Genomic DNA, 17802 nt, shown 5'->3' with positions numbered 1-17802 from the left:
TAACGGTAATTGTAACCGTTATTCCCTACTGTTATCTATGAGTTTTTATTTTAATTTTTAAAAACAAAGTTATTCTTCTAAAAAATAAATATAACCCTCCAGTCACCTTTTCGCTCCAAATCTCAAACCTTTCTTTCTAAAATTAATTTCACCCAAATCACCAAATCACCTTCTTCCTCACACTCGATTACCACCAAATCACCAAATCTCTTCGATTTCTCTTACCCTCGTCGCCGGCCCAGCCTTCTCCACCAAATCTCTTCGATATCCCTTACCAATTATGTAACACCCCGTACTTTTCCTTATGTTGTGAGATAGTGTCTTAACACTATTGAGAGTACTGAGATGTTGAGATGTGAGATTTTTTTTTGAGCAGATAAGACAGATTGTCTTTTAAATAGAATTACGAGTGGACAAACCAATGATGGAGTTAAAGTGATGAGATTTGAGAAATGAGTTGAGATAGAGATGTTGATTGAATTGAGTTGAGATTTTATTTTATTTCCGACTACCGGGAATAGAATTACCGGATATCGAGTTATCAGAGAGTGACTGTCCTATTAAGAAAATAGGAATAATGAGTTTGAAATAGAGTCGAGAAAGAAAGAGTGAGAACCCCTTGATGAAAAGAGTCGGTTAGAGAGACTTTTAGTTTGTCTGTGTTTGCCGACTGCTTTGATGGGATATTATGTGAATTTACATGACTTCGTTATGAGTGCTTTTATGAGCAAGTTATTATGATTTTTATTTGAGGACTTTAGCACTTGGAATTTTAATTAAGTTTCCAAAGCAAGTGCAGTTTATTTTTTTTTTTACCGAGAAATCAAAGAATGTCGGTTTATGGAAAAAAAATTCCAAGAAAATATTTTTAAATTATTTTTCCTATGATGAGGAATATTATAATTGAGTGAGTGCACTAATATTAGTGCCATATTTATTTTAATTTGGTCACATGAATAATTATGCTATAACATTTTATTATTGAGTAACATTATCATGATTATTAATATCATTATTCAATTACTACTCTCACACATGATTATTTTATTTCCTTTGAGCATGTGCCTAAATACCCATTTGCCAAGTGGATTAAATTGAGAGTGTAGAGATTAGAGAGAGAACAAATCATTAATTGCAAATATTTCCTAAGATCTTGCTAATATCCTCTAAGATTTTCCAAATCAATTCATATCTAGCAAAATCTCTCTCTCACTCCTCACTCCCCCATTTTCGGCTCTCTCCCTCATCTCTCACTTTCCACCATTGTCAACCATTAATGAAACCTTCGAAGCTTCACAAAATTATGCCAAACACATAAATCACCTTCAAAATCTTACCTAAACACCTCCTATCTACTTGAATCCAAGAAGATCCTTGAAGATTGGTTTCAAAGCTAGAAAGAGAAAGTTTGATATTTGGTGTAAGTTTGGGTAAGTGATCTTTAAATCCATAGATCTAGCTTGTATGATGTTGTTTGTGAGTATTTTTGGAAGATTGAAGCAAGAAATCACCCCCTCCCTTGTTCTTGAAATTTTCGAAAATTTTGGGTTTGTACCCTTCAAAAAATTTTCTTTTTCTTTCCTTGATTTGGGGTGAAAAATGAGATCTATGTGATGTTTGGTGATGATTGATGTGTGTTGTGAAAGGCTATGCCTTGAGATGTGAAAGTTGGATGAGTTTAGTTTACCCAAAATTTGGGAATTTGTGAGTTGATGTTTTAAGTTATGATGATGATTGATGGAGTAGATTGAGTATATGATGATAATTGATGAATTTGATGTGAGTTAGTTTAATAAAATTAGGGATATGTGTATCTATGCCCTAAATTGTAAATTGATGGTTTATATGTGAGTTTAAATGGTTAAAATTGATAGATCTATGATTAGATTAAAGATTCATGTGTGTTTATAAAAATTTCAAAGAGTTTAGTTTAATAAAAATTAGGACTTTCTTGCCTATGTGTTTATTAAGTGATTTGGCTTAGGATATATGAATTTGAGCATGGTATTTGTGTCTAATTATGTTTGGTTAGGTCAATTGTTGGTTAAATCAAATTTTGACTTAGTTTAGTTTATATGAGTTTTGAGTTTTCATATTTTGAGAAGTTGATGAATGATATAATGAGGTCTAATTGCTTTATGACCATTATGTGAACGTTTGTCATGCTTTTATTAAGAGTCTACATTGATACGTGAGTTTTGTTAGAGTTTAGTTTGCATGATATAACGGAATCTATGTGTGTATAATGAGATATATGATGTGTTAGGTCCTGAGGGTCTCGAATAGGTGTATGGGGGGGGGGGAATACACCTATAGGCTATTTTTGACTTAATCTTCTGACCTCAATCAGAGGGATCTCAGTCAGAGATCAAAACGAAACTTTGTACGCAAACAAGGACTCCTGTTTTACTGAAATCAGTTTTGACCAACAGGGTTGACGACTGATACTGAAAGCTCTTCAGTAATGAGTTATCAGTTAAGTTACTGGAACTTAACTGATCCAAGTAAGGGCTTCAGTCGTGTTTGCAAAGATAGAGATGATATCACTCTTCCTTACTATCAGAGGATAGTTCAGTCAGATTGATATCATACGCAGCGGAAATTAAACTTAGTTTCGTAATAGCCTCGGTGGAGCAGGTTGTTGGATTAAGATTTCTCTTTGCTGTTAATCAGTGTTCAGTTTTATCAATTGAAATAGCACAAGTAAGAATGTAAAACTGAAAGCTATAAATAACACAGAGACTTTTACGTGGTTCGGAAAAACCCTTTCCTACATCCACGGTTGGTTGATCAGACCAACAATCCACTCCGCAAGTGCTTCACTGGTGCACTGCAAACCGTACCCGTGTGCTTGCCTGGTGCACACAACCGTAAACTGAAGAAAACCCTTCTTCAACACCCACACACCTCGCGTAGGATTTCCCTGCTAAGCACACCTCGTGCTCAGACTTTTCACTCAGAGTTCAGAGTACCTTCCTGAACTCCGAACCACTCAAACACTCTTATGGGGAGGAGGTTTGAACGAGTGCCAACTATACTTACAAAGAAAAAGTTCTTTGAAGCAAGTTTGACCTTTGGCTTCTGGGTAAACAGATATATGCCTAGGGTCTAAGAGAATGTATGTAATCAGCAGTGACTGATTTTGGCTTTGGAATTCTCTTCTTCGATTCAAGCTTTGGGGCGGTTAAGCTTTAGGCTGAGTAGCAATTTTAGCAGAGCTTCAGCTTATGTCGTTGAATCGGTGAAGGTTGAAGTGATCCTCGAGCGCTATTTGTAGGAGAACTCTTGAATAGATCCGTTGGCGTAAATCATCCTCAAGATTTCTTCCGTTGGAGAGCAATTTGAATTTGGGCTGAGGCTTCAATCTTCGAGGTTCCTTGTCTGTGTGGAAACGGCTCTCTTTGATGGACAGGAGATGTGACATCTCTGAAAAGTAACCACCAGATAGGAATGACCTCTGCAGAGATAAGATATTCTGAGATCTCAGCATTTAATGCGGCTGTACTTGTGCGTACGTGGCTTCCTCTGAACGTTGGAAGATCAGTCCTAGGAGGAATGTTCAACTGATACTTGACTTTAGTATCAGTCCTTTGCGCGCATTAAATAATCAGTCTTCAACTGATTCTTCAACTGATACTTCAGTTGGTATCTGCAGTCTTCAGTCTTCAGTCTTCAGTCTTCGACACCGCAACTAAACTAGAAACGAACTCTAACACTTGAGTTCTAAACGATTCTAGTCTATTACATATAAGTCCTATGAATTTTGGTATCATCAAAACAAGGGTTAGGATATTCCACAAGGTTCCCAACAATTTACCCCTTTTTGATGATGCCAAAACCACACAGCAGTTCTAGACAGCAAAAAGACTGAACTCACAGTACAAGTTCTAAACATGGGGTGAAAACAGTTCCCCCTTAACAATAGAACCTAAAAACTTGTACTTAGAGTAAGAACGAAAATAGTTCTAAAACAGAACAAAAGGAAGACAGAAAAACCATAATCAGAGCCTGGACAAAGAGTCATTGTCTTCATGTTGAGATCAATAAGAAGTTCATTTCATTAAAGAAGACTGATAAGTCATCAGTCGAGGTACAGAGCAAGACTTACATTGGAGTAAAAAGAAAAACAAAAACAACATGGGAAACCCATGGACTCCAGCAGTCTGCTTGACTGCGCCTTGAACTTCTTGATCTTCATCTTCTGTCTTCGTGTCTTCATGTTCCTAAGCTTGTTCCACTCTCACTTGTGTTCCATTGAATTGAGGTCTCTTCTGAAACGTCATCCTTACAACTTCTGGTGATCCTTTGCTGTTCCATCATCAGTCAAGAGTTAGAGGACAGGAGCAACCTCAAGATAAGGTTTCTCTCTGACTTCTGACTTTCCCCCTTTTTGGCAACATCAAAAAGAGAGCCGACGATGGAGGCTATGATCAGACGGTACCCAACTCCTAGTCTCAGAAGCTCGTGAGAAGATTTGAGAACAGAGTGAGTCCGGATAAACAGAAGAGGAGAACGCCAGTGGGGAGGTGAGGAGATGAGGAGACGGAGAAGTGGAGTAGGTCAAGAAAGTGTAGAAGGCGGAAGAAAGAAGAAGGCTGCCTTGGAAGAAGGAGAGGGCTGCCTTATGAGGTGAAGATCAGGTTCGTGAATTGGAAAGAAGGAAAGGAGAGAAGAATGGACGTGAGAAGGAAAAATCGAAGCGGTGGCAGCTGAGAAGACTAACACCGTCGATTCGCCGACCCTGGGTCTGTGAAGAATAGACCAGGTGCGGCTGAAGATGCTGGCCAACAACGAGAGAGGTCCCGTTGTGTGTTGCAAGCCAGGGAGGAGCGCAACATATGCGATAAGGAATATCTCCTCCAGAAGCGATAAAGCTTCTTGGCGCCATGCATGAGAATGGAAGACACTCGCTTCGCTGGATACAAGTGAGGGCAGAGCAAACTTTGACGCCGGAGAGACGTTGAGATCCAGTGGAAGGGTCCGGTGAAGACCAGGTATGTGAGCGTCATTCTTCCACTCCATGACTTTGCAGTCATAGATTTCTCCTTTAGTCGGAACAATTTTTCTTTGCAACTTTTGGAAAGATTGAAAATTTTTCTCACAGTCAAGGCTGTGGAGAGTTGTTAGTTGATGCAGAAAAATTGTGAAGACAGCATGGTATAAATAGACAAGATTTGAACCATGTAAGAAGATGAAAGGTTTTTCGAAAACTGTGCCTAAAATGCAATTGAAGAGAAAATTCGCGTCCGCCGTCACTGCGAGGGACTGTGTCTTCAAAAAGTTGAAAGGCATCATAACATTCTGTCATGTCAATGAGCTTTTCAAGAAATTTTATTGCAGAGGCAAAAAGGTTGGAAAGATTTTTGGCAATAAGATCAGGACAAGTTTAATCAAAACAGATTTTCACTTTATAAAAATCTTGTCCTTCTCGGATATTCCATTTTCCAACAATTTCCAACAATCAGTTAAAGTTTTTTTTTTTATTTTTGAAAGAAACTGATCAGTTAGAGATAAGATTTTGAACTAAAAACTTAAAGCTCTTAACTGAAATAACTGATTTTGAAAGAGCAAGCATTTAAAATACCTACTGATCAACTGAACATCGTAGTCAGTTGATACCACTTGATCCTGGTTGTTTTCATCAGGATGACTTCTTCTTCAGATGAGCATTCGGACTTCATTGCATTCCATGTTGGCGATCGTTGAATCATCAATTGGTTGACCACCAGTCAGCATGACTGTTTGAGAAGATCTTCAAACACAACATCACTCTTCAGGGTTGATGAGGCCGATCTTTGCACATAGATCATTGAACCTCTCTTCTGGAAGAGCCTTGGTCAGCAGGTCCGCTCTCTGAATAGCAGTGGGAATCCATTCCACAGAGACATTATTCTTTTCGACATGATCACGAATGAAGTGATGTCGAATTTCAATATGCTTTACTCTGGTGTGGTGAACTGGATTCTGGGAGATTGCAATAGCACTGGAGCTGTCGCAATAGATAGGAACTTCCTTTTCGTCGATCCCATAGTCCTTTAGTTGATGGACTAACCACAGGATTTGTGAGCAGCAGCTTCCGGCAGCAACATATTCAGCTTCAGTTGTAGAGGTGGCGACTGAAGTCTGCTTCTTTGAAAACCAAGAAATGAGCTTGTTGCCTAGGAATTGACATGTTCCGGAGGTTGATTTGCGATCAAGCTTGCATCCACCGAAGTTTGAATCTGAATATCCGGTGAGCTTGATGTCGTCGTCTGCTGAATACCACAATCCTAAATTGGGCGTGCCTTTTAGATATCTCAGAATCCGCTTTGCTGCATCCAAATGAGCTTCCTTAGGATCTGATTGATATCTTGCACATACCCCGACTGCAAATGCGATATCTGGTCTGCTCGCAGTCAAATACAGCAAAGATCCAATGATTTCTCTGTACTTCTTCGAAGAGACAGAGTTTCCTTCTGAATCTGGATCAACTTTCCAGTTTGTGTTCATTGGGATCTTGACTGACTTCATGTGCTGAATACCGAACTTAGCTATCAGTTCCTTGGCATACTTGGACTGGCTGATCAGTATTCCTTCGTTGGTCTGCTTGACTTGCAATCCGAGAAAGAAATTCATTTCTCCCATCATGGACATTTGAAATTTGTTGGTCATGATGTCAGCAAACTTCTTGCACATGCGTTCGGATTTGGATCCGAAGATTATGTCATCGACATAAATCTGAACAAGCAAGAGATCTTCTCCTTCTTTGAGAGTGAACAGAGTTCTGTCCACAGATCCCTTTTTGAAGCCTTGTTCAACCAGATACTCCGAGAGAGTATCATACCACGCTCTTGGTGCTTGCTTCAACCCATAGAGCGCTTTCTTCAGCTTGTACACCTTTTCTGGTCCAGCAACCTCAAACCCTGGAGGTTGTTCTACATAGACTTCATCTGTGAGCACTCCATTGAGAAATGCACACTTGACATCCATTTGGTGTACCTTGAAACCTTTGTGGGCTGCGAAGGCTAAGAAGAGTCTGACTGCTTCCAATCTGGCAACTGGGCCGAACGTCTCGTCGTAGTCGATTCCTTCTTCTTGACTGTATCCTTTAGCCACTAGCCTTGCTTTGTTTCTCACAACGTTTCCTTCTTCGTCTTTCTTGTTCTTGAAAATCCATTTCAATCCAATCACCTTTGCATCGTCTGGTCGATCCACAAGCTCCCAAACTGAATTCCGGTTGAATTCATTGAGTTCTTCTAGCATTGCGATGACCCACTGAGTAGACTTCAGAGCTTCTTCAATATCCTTGGGCTCTGTAGTTGATAAGAAACAGCTGAAATTCTTATCTTCATTGATGCAGTTCTGATTGATGTCGAAGATGAGGTTGCACATTGATCTCCGAGTCTTGACGCCATCTGATGGTTCTCCAATGATGTTCTCCTTTGAGTGGAGTTCAAACCATCTTCGATACTTCTTGATCTCTTCAGGTGAAGGTGGGGCTTCTTCGGTCAGAATGGTTCTGGGGTGTTGAGCACCTTCTGGAGCAGGGGTGAGTTGAGCTGGGGCGGCTTCTGCGCGTTCAACTCTAACTTCAGCAACTGGAGTTCCCCCTTGACTGATGCCGTCTGCATTGGCTCCAGTCTGAACTTCAGACCTTCGGTTGATCTTCTGATACTGAAGCATCTCAGTATCTTCATCTTTGCCTGGTCCCCATATCAAGACAGTAGAGGGCTCAGTGTTGTGGATTTCAGCTCTGGAACCTTCAGTGTTTTGAACACACTTTTCAGCTTCTTGTTCCCTGAAACCATCTGTAGACTCATCAAAGATCACATGAGGTGTTTCTTCAACACAAAGAGTTTGAGTATTAAACACTCGATAGGCTTTGCTTGAACGTTCTGTTCCAGAGTATCCAAGGAAGACTCCTGGATCAGCCTTGCTATCGAAAGTGTTCAACCTCTTCTTATCATTGTTGTGTATGAAACACTTAGAACCGAAAGCATGAAAGTAGGCAATCGATGGCTTTCTGTTCTTCCATAACTCGTATGGAGTTCTTCCATGTCTCTGAGTGAGGAAGGACCGATTCTGCGTGTAGCATGCATTGTTGACTGCTTCGGCCCAAAACTTCAAGGGGAGTTTTGACTCGACTAGCATCGTCCTTGCTGCTTCCTTTAGAGACCGGTTTCTTCTTTCTGCAACTCCGTTCTGCTGTGGAGTTCTTGCTGCAGAAGTTTGATGACTGATTCCTTGTTCATCACAATACTTACTAATGACAGTATTGAGGAACTCAGTCCCACGATCTGATCTGATGCTGATGATGTTGACTTCCTTTTCAACGCTTAGTCTTCTCAGCAGCTTTGGCAGTTCCTCCAGTGTCTCTTTCTTCTTGAAGAGAAAGATAACCCAAGTATATCGTGAATAATCATCCACAACTACTAAGGTGTACTTCCTACCGTTGTAGCTTCTTGGAGTGATCGGGCCAAACATATCCATGTGAAGTAGATGCAGAATCCTTTCAGAGGAGTGTCCTGATTTTGACTTGAATGATGTCCGCGTCTGCTTTCCTCTGAGGCATGCTTCACATTCTTGCTTCTTCTGGAACGCAATAGAAGGAATGCCTTCTACCAGTTGATGTTTAGCAAGTTTGTTGATCGTCTTGAAGTTGAGATGGTTGAGTCTCTTGTGCCATAGCCAATTGAGCTCCGAGCTGCTCTTGCTGATGAGGCACGTTTCTGGTGGGCTGTCTTCCCAAGAAACGACGTAGAGACTCCCTTGTCTGAATCCTTTCAGATCCACCTTCTTTTGATTGTTTCTAACAGTGAATTCATCCTTCTTGATCTTCACTGTGAAACCACTGTCACAAAATTGACTCACAAACAACAGATTATGTTTAAGACCAGAAACAAAGCTAACATTACTGATACTGGCGTTACCCATGTTGAGCACACCGTAGCCTTTTGTTTCTCCGATTGAGTTGTCTCCGAATGCAACTTTGGATCCAGCTTTCTCAACATACTGAGATAGATATTCTTTGTAGCCCGTCATGTGCTTAGAATAGCCACTGTCCAGATACCACGTTCTGATCGAAGCTTTGGCCTCTTCCTTCTTTTTGTGTTTCCTGACATTGACCTGCAAGGAAGAGTTGCTTCAGGCACCCAATCAAGCTTTGGGTCCTTCGATGTTAGCTCGAGTTCCCTTTGGAACCCATATCTGCTTCAGAGTTGGTCTGGCTGATCTCTTGCGCTTTGTTGAATGTCTGATTGATGTCGTTGGCGCTTCAGGTGGCACATGAGCATTCTTCTGTTCAGAAATCCTTTTGAAGGCCTCACTCTTGTAGCAGTTCTGTCTGATGAGTGGTTGAGGTCTTCTTTGCTCGGCGAAGTATCTTCCCTGAGATACTTGAGTCTTTGCAGACTTTTGGAGACTTGGCTGATGTCCAGTAGCTAGTTGTCGTGGATGGCTCTCGGTTCGTCTGGACTCAGCATTGCTTGGTCTCCATGGATGTTGTTCCTTCTGAATCTGAACTGAAGATGTCAGTTTCTGACTGATGTGGCCTTTCTTCTCCCTAGATTGATGAGGAAGATTCTTCTTGGCTCCTGATGTTCCTTCCCTGATCTTTGACTGAAATCTACTTTCCAGTCTTCTCAGTAGAATGATTTGGTTGGGGGCCTCCTTAGCTCGTCTGAAGCTTTGTGGAGGTGGAACATTTGATCTAGCCATCAGTCTGCGCTTGCGAACTTCATCCATATCATGATCTCTTGATTCTTCTGAGGTTATGATTTCAGAATGATCGTCCTTTGAGATGATCATGATATTCTTTCCTTTGTCAGCTGCAACCTTTCATCTGATGCTGTTGACCAGTCTTTTCGATGGAAAGTTGCTCATCATGGGAGACTGCATCATGCAGTTCTGGACTGTTTCTTCCAGCTTGTGATTTAGCCTCTTGATCTCATGAGATGCTCTTTCACATTCTGAGTTGGAGATTCTGAGCTCTTCTTCCAGTCGGCTGTTCTCCATGATTAGCTGATCAAGACAAGTTTCATCCGGAAAGTAGATGATTGTCTGATTCTTAGCTCGTTCATCATTGATCTCCTTATCCATTTTCTGATTCTGCTTGAGGAGATCTTTGAACATTTTCCTCAGCTGACAGTGATCAGTCATGAGCTGATCAAACTCGCCAGTTTCATTGGATGAGCTATCTCCAGATTCTGAGTGGTCTCCTGAAAGCATCAGGAAGTTATCAGTAAAAGGAGTTTTTGAGTGAGAGTTTACCTCTGAGCCATTCATTCCATTGTCGTAGCTGTTGTCAGCCACGCTTTCTGATTCGTTGGCCATCAGGGCTCGGCTCTCATCATCTGAGCTGGAACTGTCGAAGTCGGATGATTCTGATGTGTCCTTGGAAGAGTCAGCATCGTCAGCAACCATCGCTTTCTTCTTCAAAAAGCTACGATCTTTCTTAGCTTTCAGTTCTCTGCGCTCAGCTGGAGTCAGATCAGGGCATTCATGTCGAAAGTGCCCTTTCTTTCTACATCCAAAGCATTCCATATCTTTGATGTCGTAAGCGGCTGACTTCCTTTCTCCGCTTCGATATGTGGAATGTCTGGAGTTGCCTTCTCTTTCTTTTCCTTTGTAGTGCTGCTTGTGGAACCTTCTGTACTTCCGGAACTTGGACTCCATCTTGTTGAATCTTTCAGCCAACAAAGCATATTGACTGAAAAAGTCCTCTGGGTTGAGTTCCGTTGGTTCCTTGATCTGCTTCTTGCCTTCTCTGGTTGAGGCCTTCAGTGCCACTCCTCTTGAGGTTGATGGACCATCTTCGTCTGATCCTCCAGCCTTCTTGTTACCAAGATTTCTCAGAAGGTCGAACTCATTTGCCATGAGATCGGAGAAAAGCTTGTTTGTCGGGAGCTGACTGAATCCTGGCTTACGTTGATGAGCGACTGAGTAGATCTACCATTCTCCACGTGGCAGTGCTCGAAGAATCTTCAGGTTGATTTCTCGTTGAGTGTATTTGTCTTTGGAAATGGATTGAACTTCATTCAAGATAAGATTGAATCTTTGTTCCATTTCCTCGACAGATTCATTCTTGAGCATGAGGAAGGAGTCGAACTTCTGGAAAGCTATCGATAGCTTATTCTCCTTGATTTCCTCGGAACCTACGCACATTCTTTCCAGAATGTCCCATATCTCCTTTGCAGTTCCGCACTTGATGATCTTCATGACATGCTTGTCGGGAACAGTGCCGGAGATGATGCTTTTGGCGAGGTTGTCTAACTCATCTTGCTTCCTTTCTTCTATGGTGAAATCTGCCTTTGACTTGGGCTGGACCTCATCGTAAGGATCCTGATGGAGATCATTAGGAACCCTTTTGACAGTTTCGGTGATGGTGATCGGTCCGCTGGTGATGACTTCCCACATTCGGCAATGTTGGGCGGTGAGGAAGCTTTCAAGCCGAAACTTCCATATGTCGTATTTTTCAATACTAAACATAGGTAGAGAAGATAATCTGCTGTGGTTAGTCTCCATCAAAAAAGAGAGAACAGATAACAGCAGATAGAGCAAATAGCAAGCACAAAAAGAAAGAGTAAAACTTTTTCGAGACCTTTAAGAAAAAGGATCTAGTTCAAATAGAACCTAGTCAGATGCAGATAGTTCTTGCGAACAACCTGCTCTGATACCAATTGTTAGGTCCTGAGGGTCTCGAATAGGTGTATGGGGGGGGGGAATACACCTATAGGCTATTTTTGACTTAATCTTCTGACCTCAATCAGAGGGATCTCAGTTAGAGATCAAAACGAAACTTTGCACGCAAACAAGGACTCATGTTTTACTGAAATTAGTTTTGACCAACAGGGTTGACGACTGATACTGAAAGCTCTTCAGTAATGAGTTATCAGTTAAGTTACTGGAACTTAACTGATCCAAGTAAGGGCTTCAGTCGTGTTTGCAAAGATAGAGATGATATAACTCTTCCTTACTATCAAAGGATAGTTCAGTCAGATTGATATCATACGCAGCGAAAATTAAACTTAGTTTCGTAATAGCCTCGGTGGAGCAGGTTGTTGGATTAAGGTTTCTCTTTGCTGTTATTCAGTGTTCAGTTTTATCAATTGAAATAGCACAAGTAAGAATGTAAAACTGAAAGCTGTAAATAACACATAGACTTTTACGTGGTTCGGAAAAACCCTTTCCTACATCCACGGTTGGTTGATCAGACCAACAATCCACTCCGCAAGTGCTTCACTGGTGCACTGCAAACTGTACCCGTGTGCTTGCCTGGTGCACACAACCGTAAACTGAAGAAAATCCTTCTTCAGCACCCACACACCTCGCGTAGGATTTCCCTGCTAAGCACACCTCGTGCTCAGACTTTTCATTCAGAGTTCAGAGTACCTTCCTGAACTCCGAACCACTTAAACACTCTTATTGGGAGGAGGTTTGAACGAGTGCCAACTATACTTACAAAGAACAAGTTCTTTGAAGCAAGTTTGACCTTTGGCTTCTGGGTAAACAGATATATGCCTAGGGTCTAAGAGAATGTATGTAATCAGCAGTGACTGATTGGGGCGGTTAAGCTTTAGGTTGAGTAGCAATTTTAGCAGAGCTTCAGCTTATGTCGTTGAATCGGTGAAGGTTGAAGTGATCCTCGAGCGCTATTTGTAGGAGAACTCTTGAATAGATCCGTTGGCGTAAATCGTCCTCAAGATTTCTTCCATTGGAGAGCAATTCGAATTTGGGCTGAGGCTTCAATCTTCGAGGTTCCTTGTCTGTGTGGAAACGGCTCTCTTTGATGGACAGGAGATGTGACATCTCTGAAAAGTAACCACCAGATAGGAATGACCTCAGCAGAGATAAGATATTCTGAGATCTTTGCATTTAATGCGGCTGTACTTGTGCGTACGTGGCTTCCTCTGAACGTTGGAAGATCAGTCCTAGGAGGAATGTTCAACTGATACTTGACTTTAGTATCAGTCCTTTGCGCGCATTAAATAGTCAGTCTTCAACTGATACTTCAGTTGGTATCTGCAGTCTTCAGTCTTCAGTCTTCGTTCTTCAGTCTTCGACACCGCAACTAAACTAGAAACGAACTCTAACACTTGAGTTCTAAACGATTCTAGTCTATTACATATAAGTCCTATGAATTTTGGTATCATCAAAACAAGGGTTAGGATATTCCACAAGGTTCCCAACATGATGTATGAGATCATGTTTGAGTATTTGAGTAATTTTGAGCATGAAAATGAGAAGAGAATTGAAACGATGCGATCTTGAAACGTTTTCTTGAGATTTGAGTTTGAGATGTAAGAGAAGAGTTGAGCTTGAGTTGTGATGACTAATATGTTCATGCTTGAATGTTTTTAAGTGCTATAAGTATTGAAGTTGAGTTTTAAGAAGTTTTATTGATGATGTGTAAAGTCGAGCATGCTTGCTTGCGTGTTTGAGTTGGGAGATGTTTTTCGTGACGCACTGACCTACTGATTTCAAAGGGTTTTTGTTACCCAAACACCTTGAAACCTTTATGACACGTTTATATGAGAGTCTTGAGCATACCAGTAAAATTTCAAGTCATTTGGACGTCTTTTACTATTTTTATAAAATGTAAAACCAAAACTGCTACGTTCTGCCAAAATGTTCGGTGAGTAGCCAATAGAGTCACCTTTTTCAGTATCTTTCCTTAACTTTTTGGAACCCAAATTTTTATTTTTAAGACATGCGTGTCTCAGATATGTACCCACCAAATTTTAGACCTTTTTTACAACGTTTACTATTTTTCAAAAATCATAGCTTTCGATTGCTAAAAACTGTTGAATATGGTAGACTGTAGTAAAACAGTCATATCTCCTAAAATACTTGGAGTTTTTTTATCCTACTTTTTTTTAAATGAAACTAGACTCAAAGAGGTTTCACGACTCCAGTGGAGTTCTGTACCGGGTCTGGTGAGGTTTTGAAATCGAGTCAGTGCAGAGTGAAGGTTGTTTTTGACTTGTCTATGTGTGAATTTATATGCTTAAGTGTTTATGCTTGTTTATGTACTTGATTCCTATGAGTTTGATCCGAGTTGAGTGTAAAGTCAAGAGAAGGACGTGTGAATCCTTAGAAGTTAAGTATACCTAGGGATTTAGTTTTATTGGGTAAATAGAAGATGAGTGATAAGTTATCGTTGAGACAAGTTTGAGTTTAGTAATGAGTTCTAACTAAGGTTTGTTTTCTCACATGAACCTTCGATGACGATGATGATGATTTATGAAGGCCGAGCGAGACGAAGAAGTAGGTCGCCTGTTTTCTTTCCGAAACTAAGCGAAGGACTTCAGATGGGCAATATTTTGAGTATACGTATATCCTACGAGCTTTCTAAAATGATTTAATGATGTTATGAGTTTAGCAAATGTTTTGAGATAAATGATGTTTGAAGACTGTTTGACTTGCCAATTTTTGATGTTGAGCCTGTATGTTACCCTCTACTGATGAGATGAGACGAATTCGGTCCTGCCACAAGCGGGATTTTGTGCACAGAGGTGACTGTGAGCCGTCTTCGGGTCGGCCGGTCACGGTACTTGAGAGGGAGGCCTACTTCTCAGTACCTTAATAATTATGATTAGTTGTAGATGCGGTACATACATGACGTATACTTTATCTGCAGACATATATTTATGATGTTTATTATTAAAACTGCATGCACAGATTCATTTATGCTAACTTATTTCTGTGTATTGCTGAGATGTGGCAAGCTTCAAACCTATAGCTCTAAGAGCACCTTTCTTATTTTTCGGCTTTTGCCCACTGAGTATTATGTACTCACGCCCTGCATGTATTTCTAAATGTGCAGGCTAAGCGATGAGTGAGATTGGTCTGGTGCTGGTGGGGGAACGTTTCAATCGATGTGTTTATATTTAATATTGCAGTTATGATTGATAGAGTCTTGATGATTGAAATACTTTATTTTCTTTTGAATCAAGTAATATACTCACGGTTATGTGTCTTCATACATATAATCGATTCGCCTTTTTGCTGCGATACTCTGCCTATTATGATTCCTTATGAAAAATAAGCTATACTTGCTTTGTTTTTTATCTGGAAATTCCTGATATTTATGGAGTTATGACGATGTTGACGTTTATACCCCTGGAGTTAATTTATGATGTTTTACCTTAACACTTTTTCATGTAAGCTTCCACTTGATGTTCGACCTATTCTTCTTGTCTTTTATTCTTTTAAAATAGTCGTATCGATACTCGTACCCCGCTATCACTAGCGTCGGGATCGGGCTGCGACAAATTATATATTAAAAGTATTGAATAAATAATAATTTGTCTACTAGCTTATTTGGCTGGAACTGAGAGGTGGAAGTTTGAATCCCATTGCCATCATCCTTTCTCCATTTATTTTGTAATTTTTTCGGCTACAATTTTCTTTCTTCTTATTTTTTGTTATAAATCGATTTTTTTTCTTCTTTACTTAAATTATTTTTCTCCATTTATTATGTAATCTTTTATGCTACAATTTTCTTCCTGTTTTTTTTTTTTTTGTTTTAAATCGATTTGTTTTCTTCTTCTTTTCTTCTTCTTTTCTATAAATTACTTTTCGATTTTAACTTTTTTTTTCTTTTTTTCTTTTTTTAAATTTATTTTTTTTTTCTTTTTTTGGTCCAAACTATTTCTTGACTCTATTTAAGAGTATTATTTACGTGCATTAAAAATTATTCAGTAAATGACATATTTTCTTAATAAATAACATTATCTTTATTAATAACACTATTTTGTTTTATATAAATAACACTATTTTTCTTAGCAAAAAACACTATTGAAATGACATTATCTATTGAGTGGATTTTTAAAATGACCACTTTGATATTGTAAAATTAAAAATCGTCCACTAAAATAAAAATATTAAAAACTAGCCACTATTACCAAAATACCCTCAACTTTAAAAATATTAAAAATTGTCCACACACAATTCACACCTAAAAACACACACACAATTCACAACTCAAGATTTTCACTCTCCAATTTCTCTCTCCACTCACACGATTTTCACTCACAATTTACATTAGATTTTACAGTCTATTCAAATAATTACTCACACCTACTCACTTTCTCTCACAACATTTTCGCACCAAAAATCAAAAATCGAGTTCTCTTTGAGAAGACGAAGAAACACCGGAGAATCAAAGCGCACCACCGGAAAATTGAACAGCACAAACGGAGAATCAATGGATCCATCAACAACAGAAGAAAAGCAAAAAAACGAAGGAAAAACCTAGTCCAGAAGGAGATCAACCGACAACAAACATATCTAATACAGGAGAAGCAACCGCTAGTTAAATTGCTCCAGAATTGCCTTCGGAAACCAATAAACAAGAAAGTGCAGTAGAAGAAATCGGAGGAGATGCATGTGGAAAGGAGAAAAATGATCAAGTCGAAGAAGATAAATCAAAAGCACTGGTAGTACGAGAAGAAAAACAATCCTCTAAGAATAAGGTATGAAATTTTCTTTACAATGAATTTTTTTTACAGTTAAAGTTATATTATTATGGTAAATGATGAGTTGTTTGATATATTCGAATGTTCTTAGTATGTAACAATCGTCGTTGAGTCTGTTTGACGGGACGTGAATCCTTTTTTACAGCCAAATGATGCACATCTATCTTTGGATTTAATCCTGGCATTTCCTTGTATGACCATGCAAATTTGTCTTTAAACTCCTTAAGTAATTCGACATATGCACCTTCCTCATCCTTTGTCAATAATGCACTAATGAAGGTGGATCGTGGCTCATGAATGGTACCCAAGTTGATCTCTTTTAGCTCATCAATGGTGGATTTAACACCTTCCTCAAACTGCTGAGGGGCCATCTCGGCGTCTTCTTCCTCTATGTTCACTTCTTCACTTAGGGTGATATGATTTGACGAGACAACTTCTTCACTTCTTTGTTCAGGGTCTTCAAAGACTATGCATCTCTTTATCGTTCCATCCCTTCGTCTCACATGAATTATTCCTTTCACGTCACTTGGTCTAATTACGCCATCCCTGATCAACTGTGCAATCTTTCCATATGATTGATCTTGAACCATGAGAGGAGTTCAGTGATGCACAATGTTGGTAGTGTAATAGGACGATGCCACACTTTCCCTATCTTCATCATTTTCGAGAGTCTTTATTTTGAAAGAGCCCACACTCTCTCTATCTTCATCATCTTCTGATGTCTTTGTAAAGATGATAGTTTTCATCTTGGCTTTCAGTTCTCTTCCACATGAAACCGACAATGTGGTGCATCTTTTCATACAAGAAGGAACAAGACTTCTCAACTTTCGAGTCATTTGCAACTTATTATTTCCTTTTGGTGCACCATGCTTCATCTTTTTGTCTAGCCTTTTGAAAATCGATATTCGCGGAACCTCCTCATGGTGAAGCCTTTTGAAGGCGGATACTCGTTGAATTGGTGCTTCCCCCTCAACAATATGGTTTGTAGTTGCCCTTTTGATGGCAATGCGAATGGGGTTTTGATGAGTGAATCCCAATCCCGTCTTCGTATTTTGGCCTATTGGAACATTATTTTTCAACATCCTTTGGCTAGTGCTAATGTCATGTTCTTTCTCATTTGTGGTTTTTGTAGGAGATTCTGACTTGGAACCTTTCCACGGATCATATCCAGCTTTAACAAGAAGCCCATATGTTTTTGGACCAAAACACTTAGTGATTTCATGATCAGAGAGTTCTCCATGCTCAATTGCAGCACTCTGCTTTGGCTGAACAAATCCTTTAAGTGGTGGAGGCATTGGCTTTCCCATATCAATTTTGGTCAAAGGCATAGTGAGTCCTTCCAAAG

The 17802-nt window shown here is 39.8% G+C and overlaps 1 protein-coding gene across 1 annotated transcript; it reads right to left on the bottom strand.

Annotated features, from left to right (window-relative positions):
- Positions 1-7374: 7374 nt before the first annotated feature.
- On the bottom strand, positions 7375-17047 carry LOC131002950 (uncharacterized; the record flags this gene model as incomplete). Its single annotated transcript, XM_057929441.1, has 2 exons — positions 16601-17047; positions 7375-7992 (listed from the first exon to the last, which is right to left on the bottom strand). Coding segments are annotated over exons 1-2 (1065 nt in total), but the record flags the coding sequence as incomplete, so codon positions are not given.
- Positions 17048-17802: the final 755 nt, after the last annotated feature.

This window comes from Salvia miltiorrhiza, unplaced genomic scaffold (genome assembly GCF_028751815.1).
Source record: "Salvia miltiorrhiza cultivar Shanhuang (shh) unplaced genomic scaffold, IMPLAD_Smil_shh fragScaff_scaffold_39, whole genome shotgun sequence".
Lineage (NCBI taxonomy): Eukaryota > Viridiplantae > Streptophyta > Magnoliopsida > Lamiales > Lamiaceae > Salvia > Salvia miltiorrhiza.
Note: the sequence above shows the minus strand (reverse complement) of the source record. Positions and strands in the feature narration are given on the sequence as shown.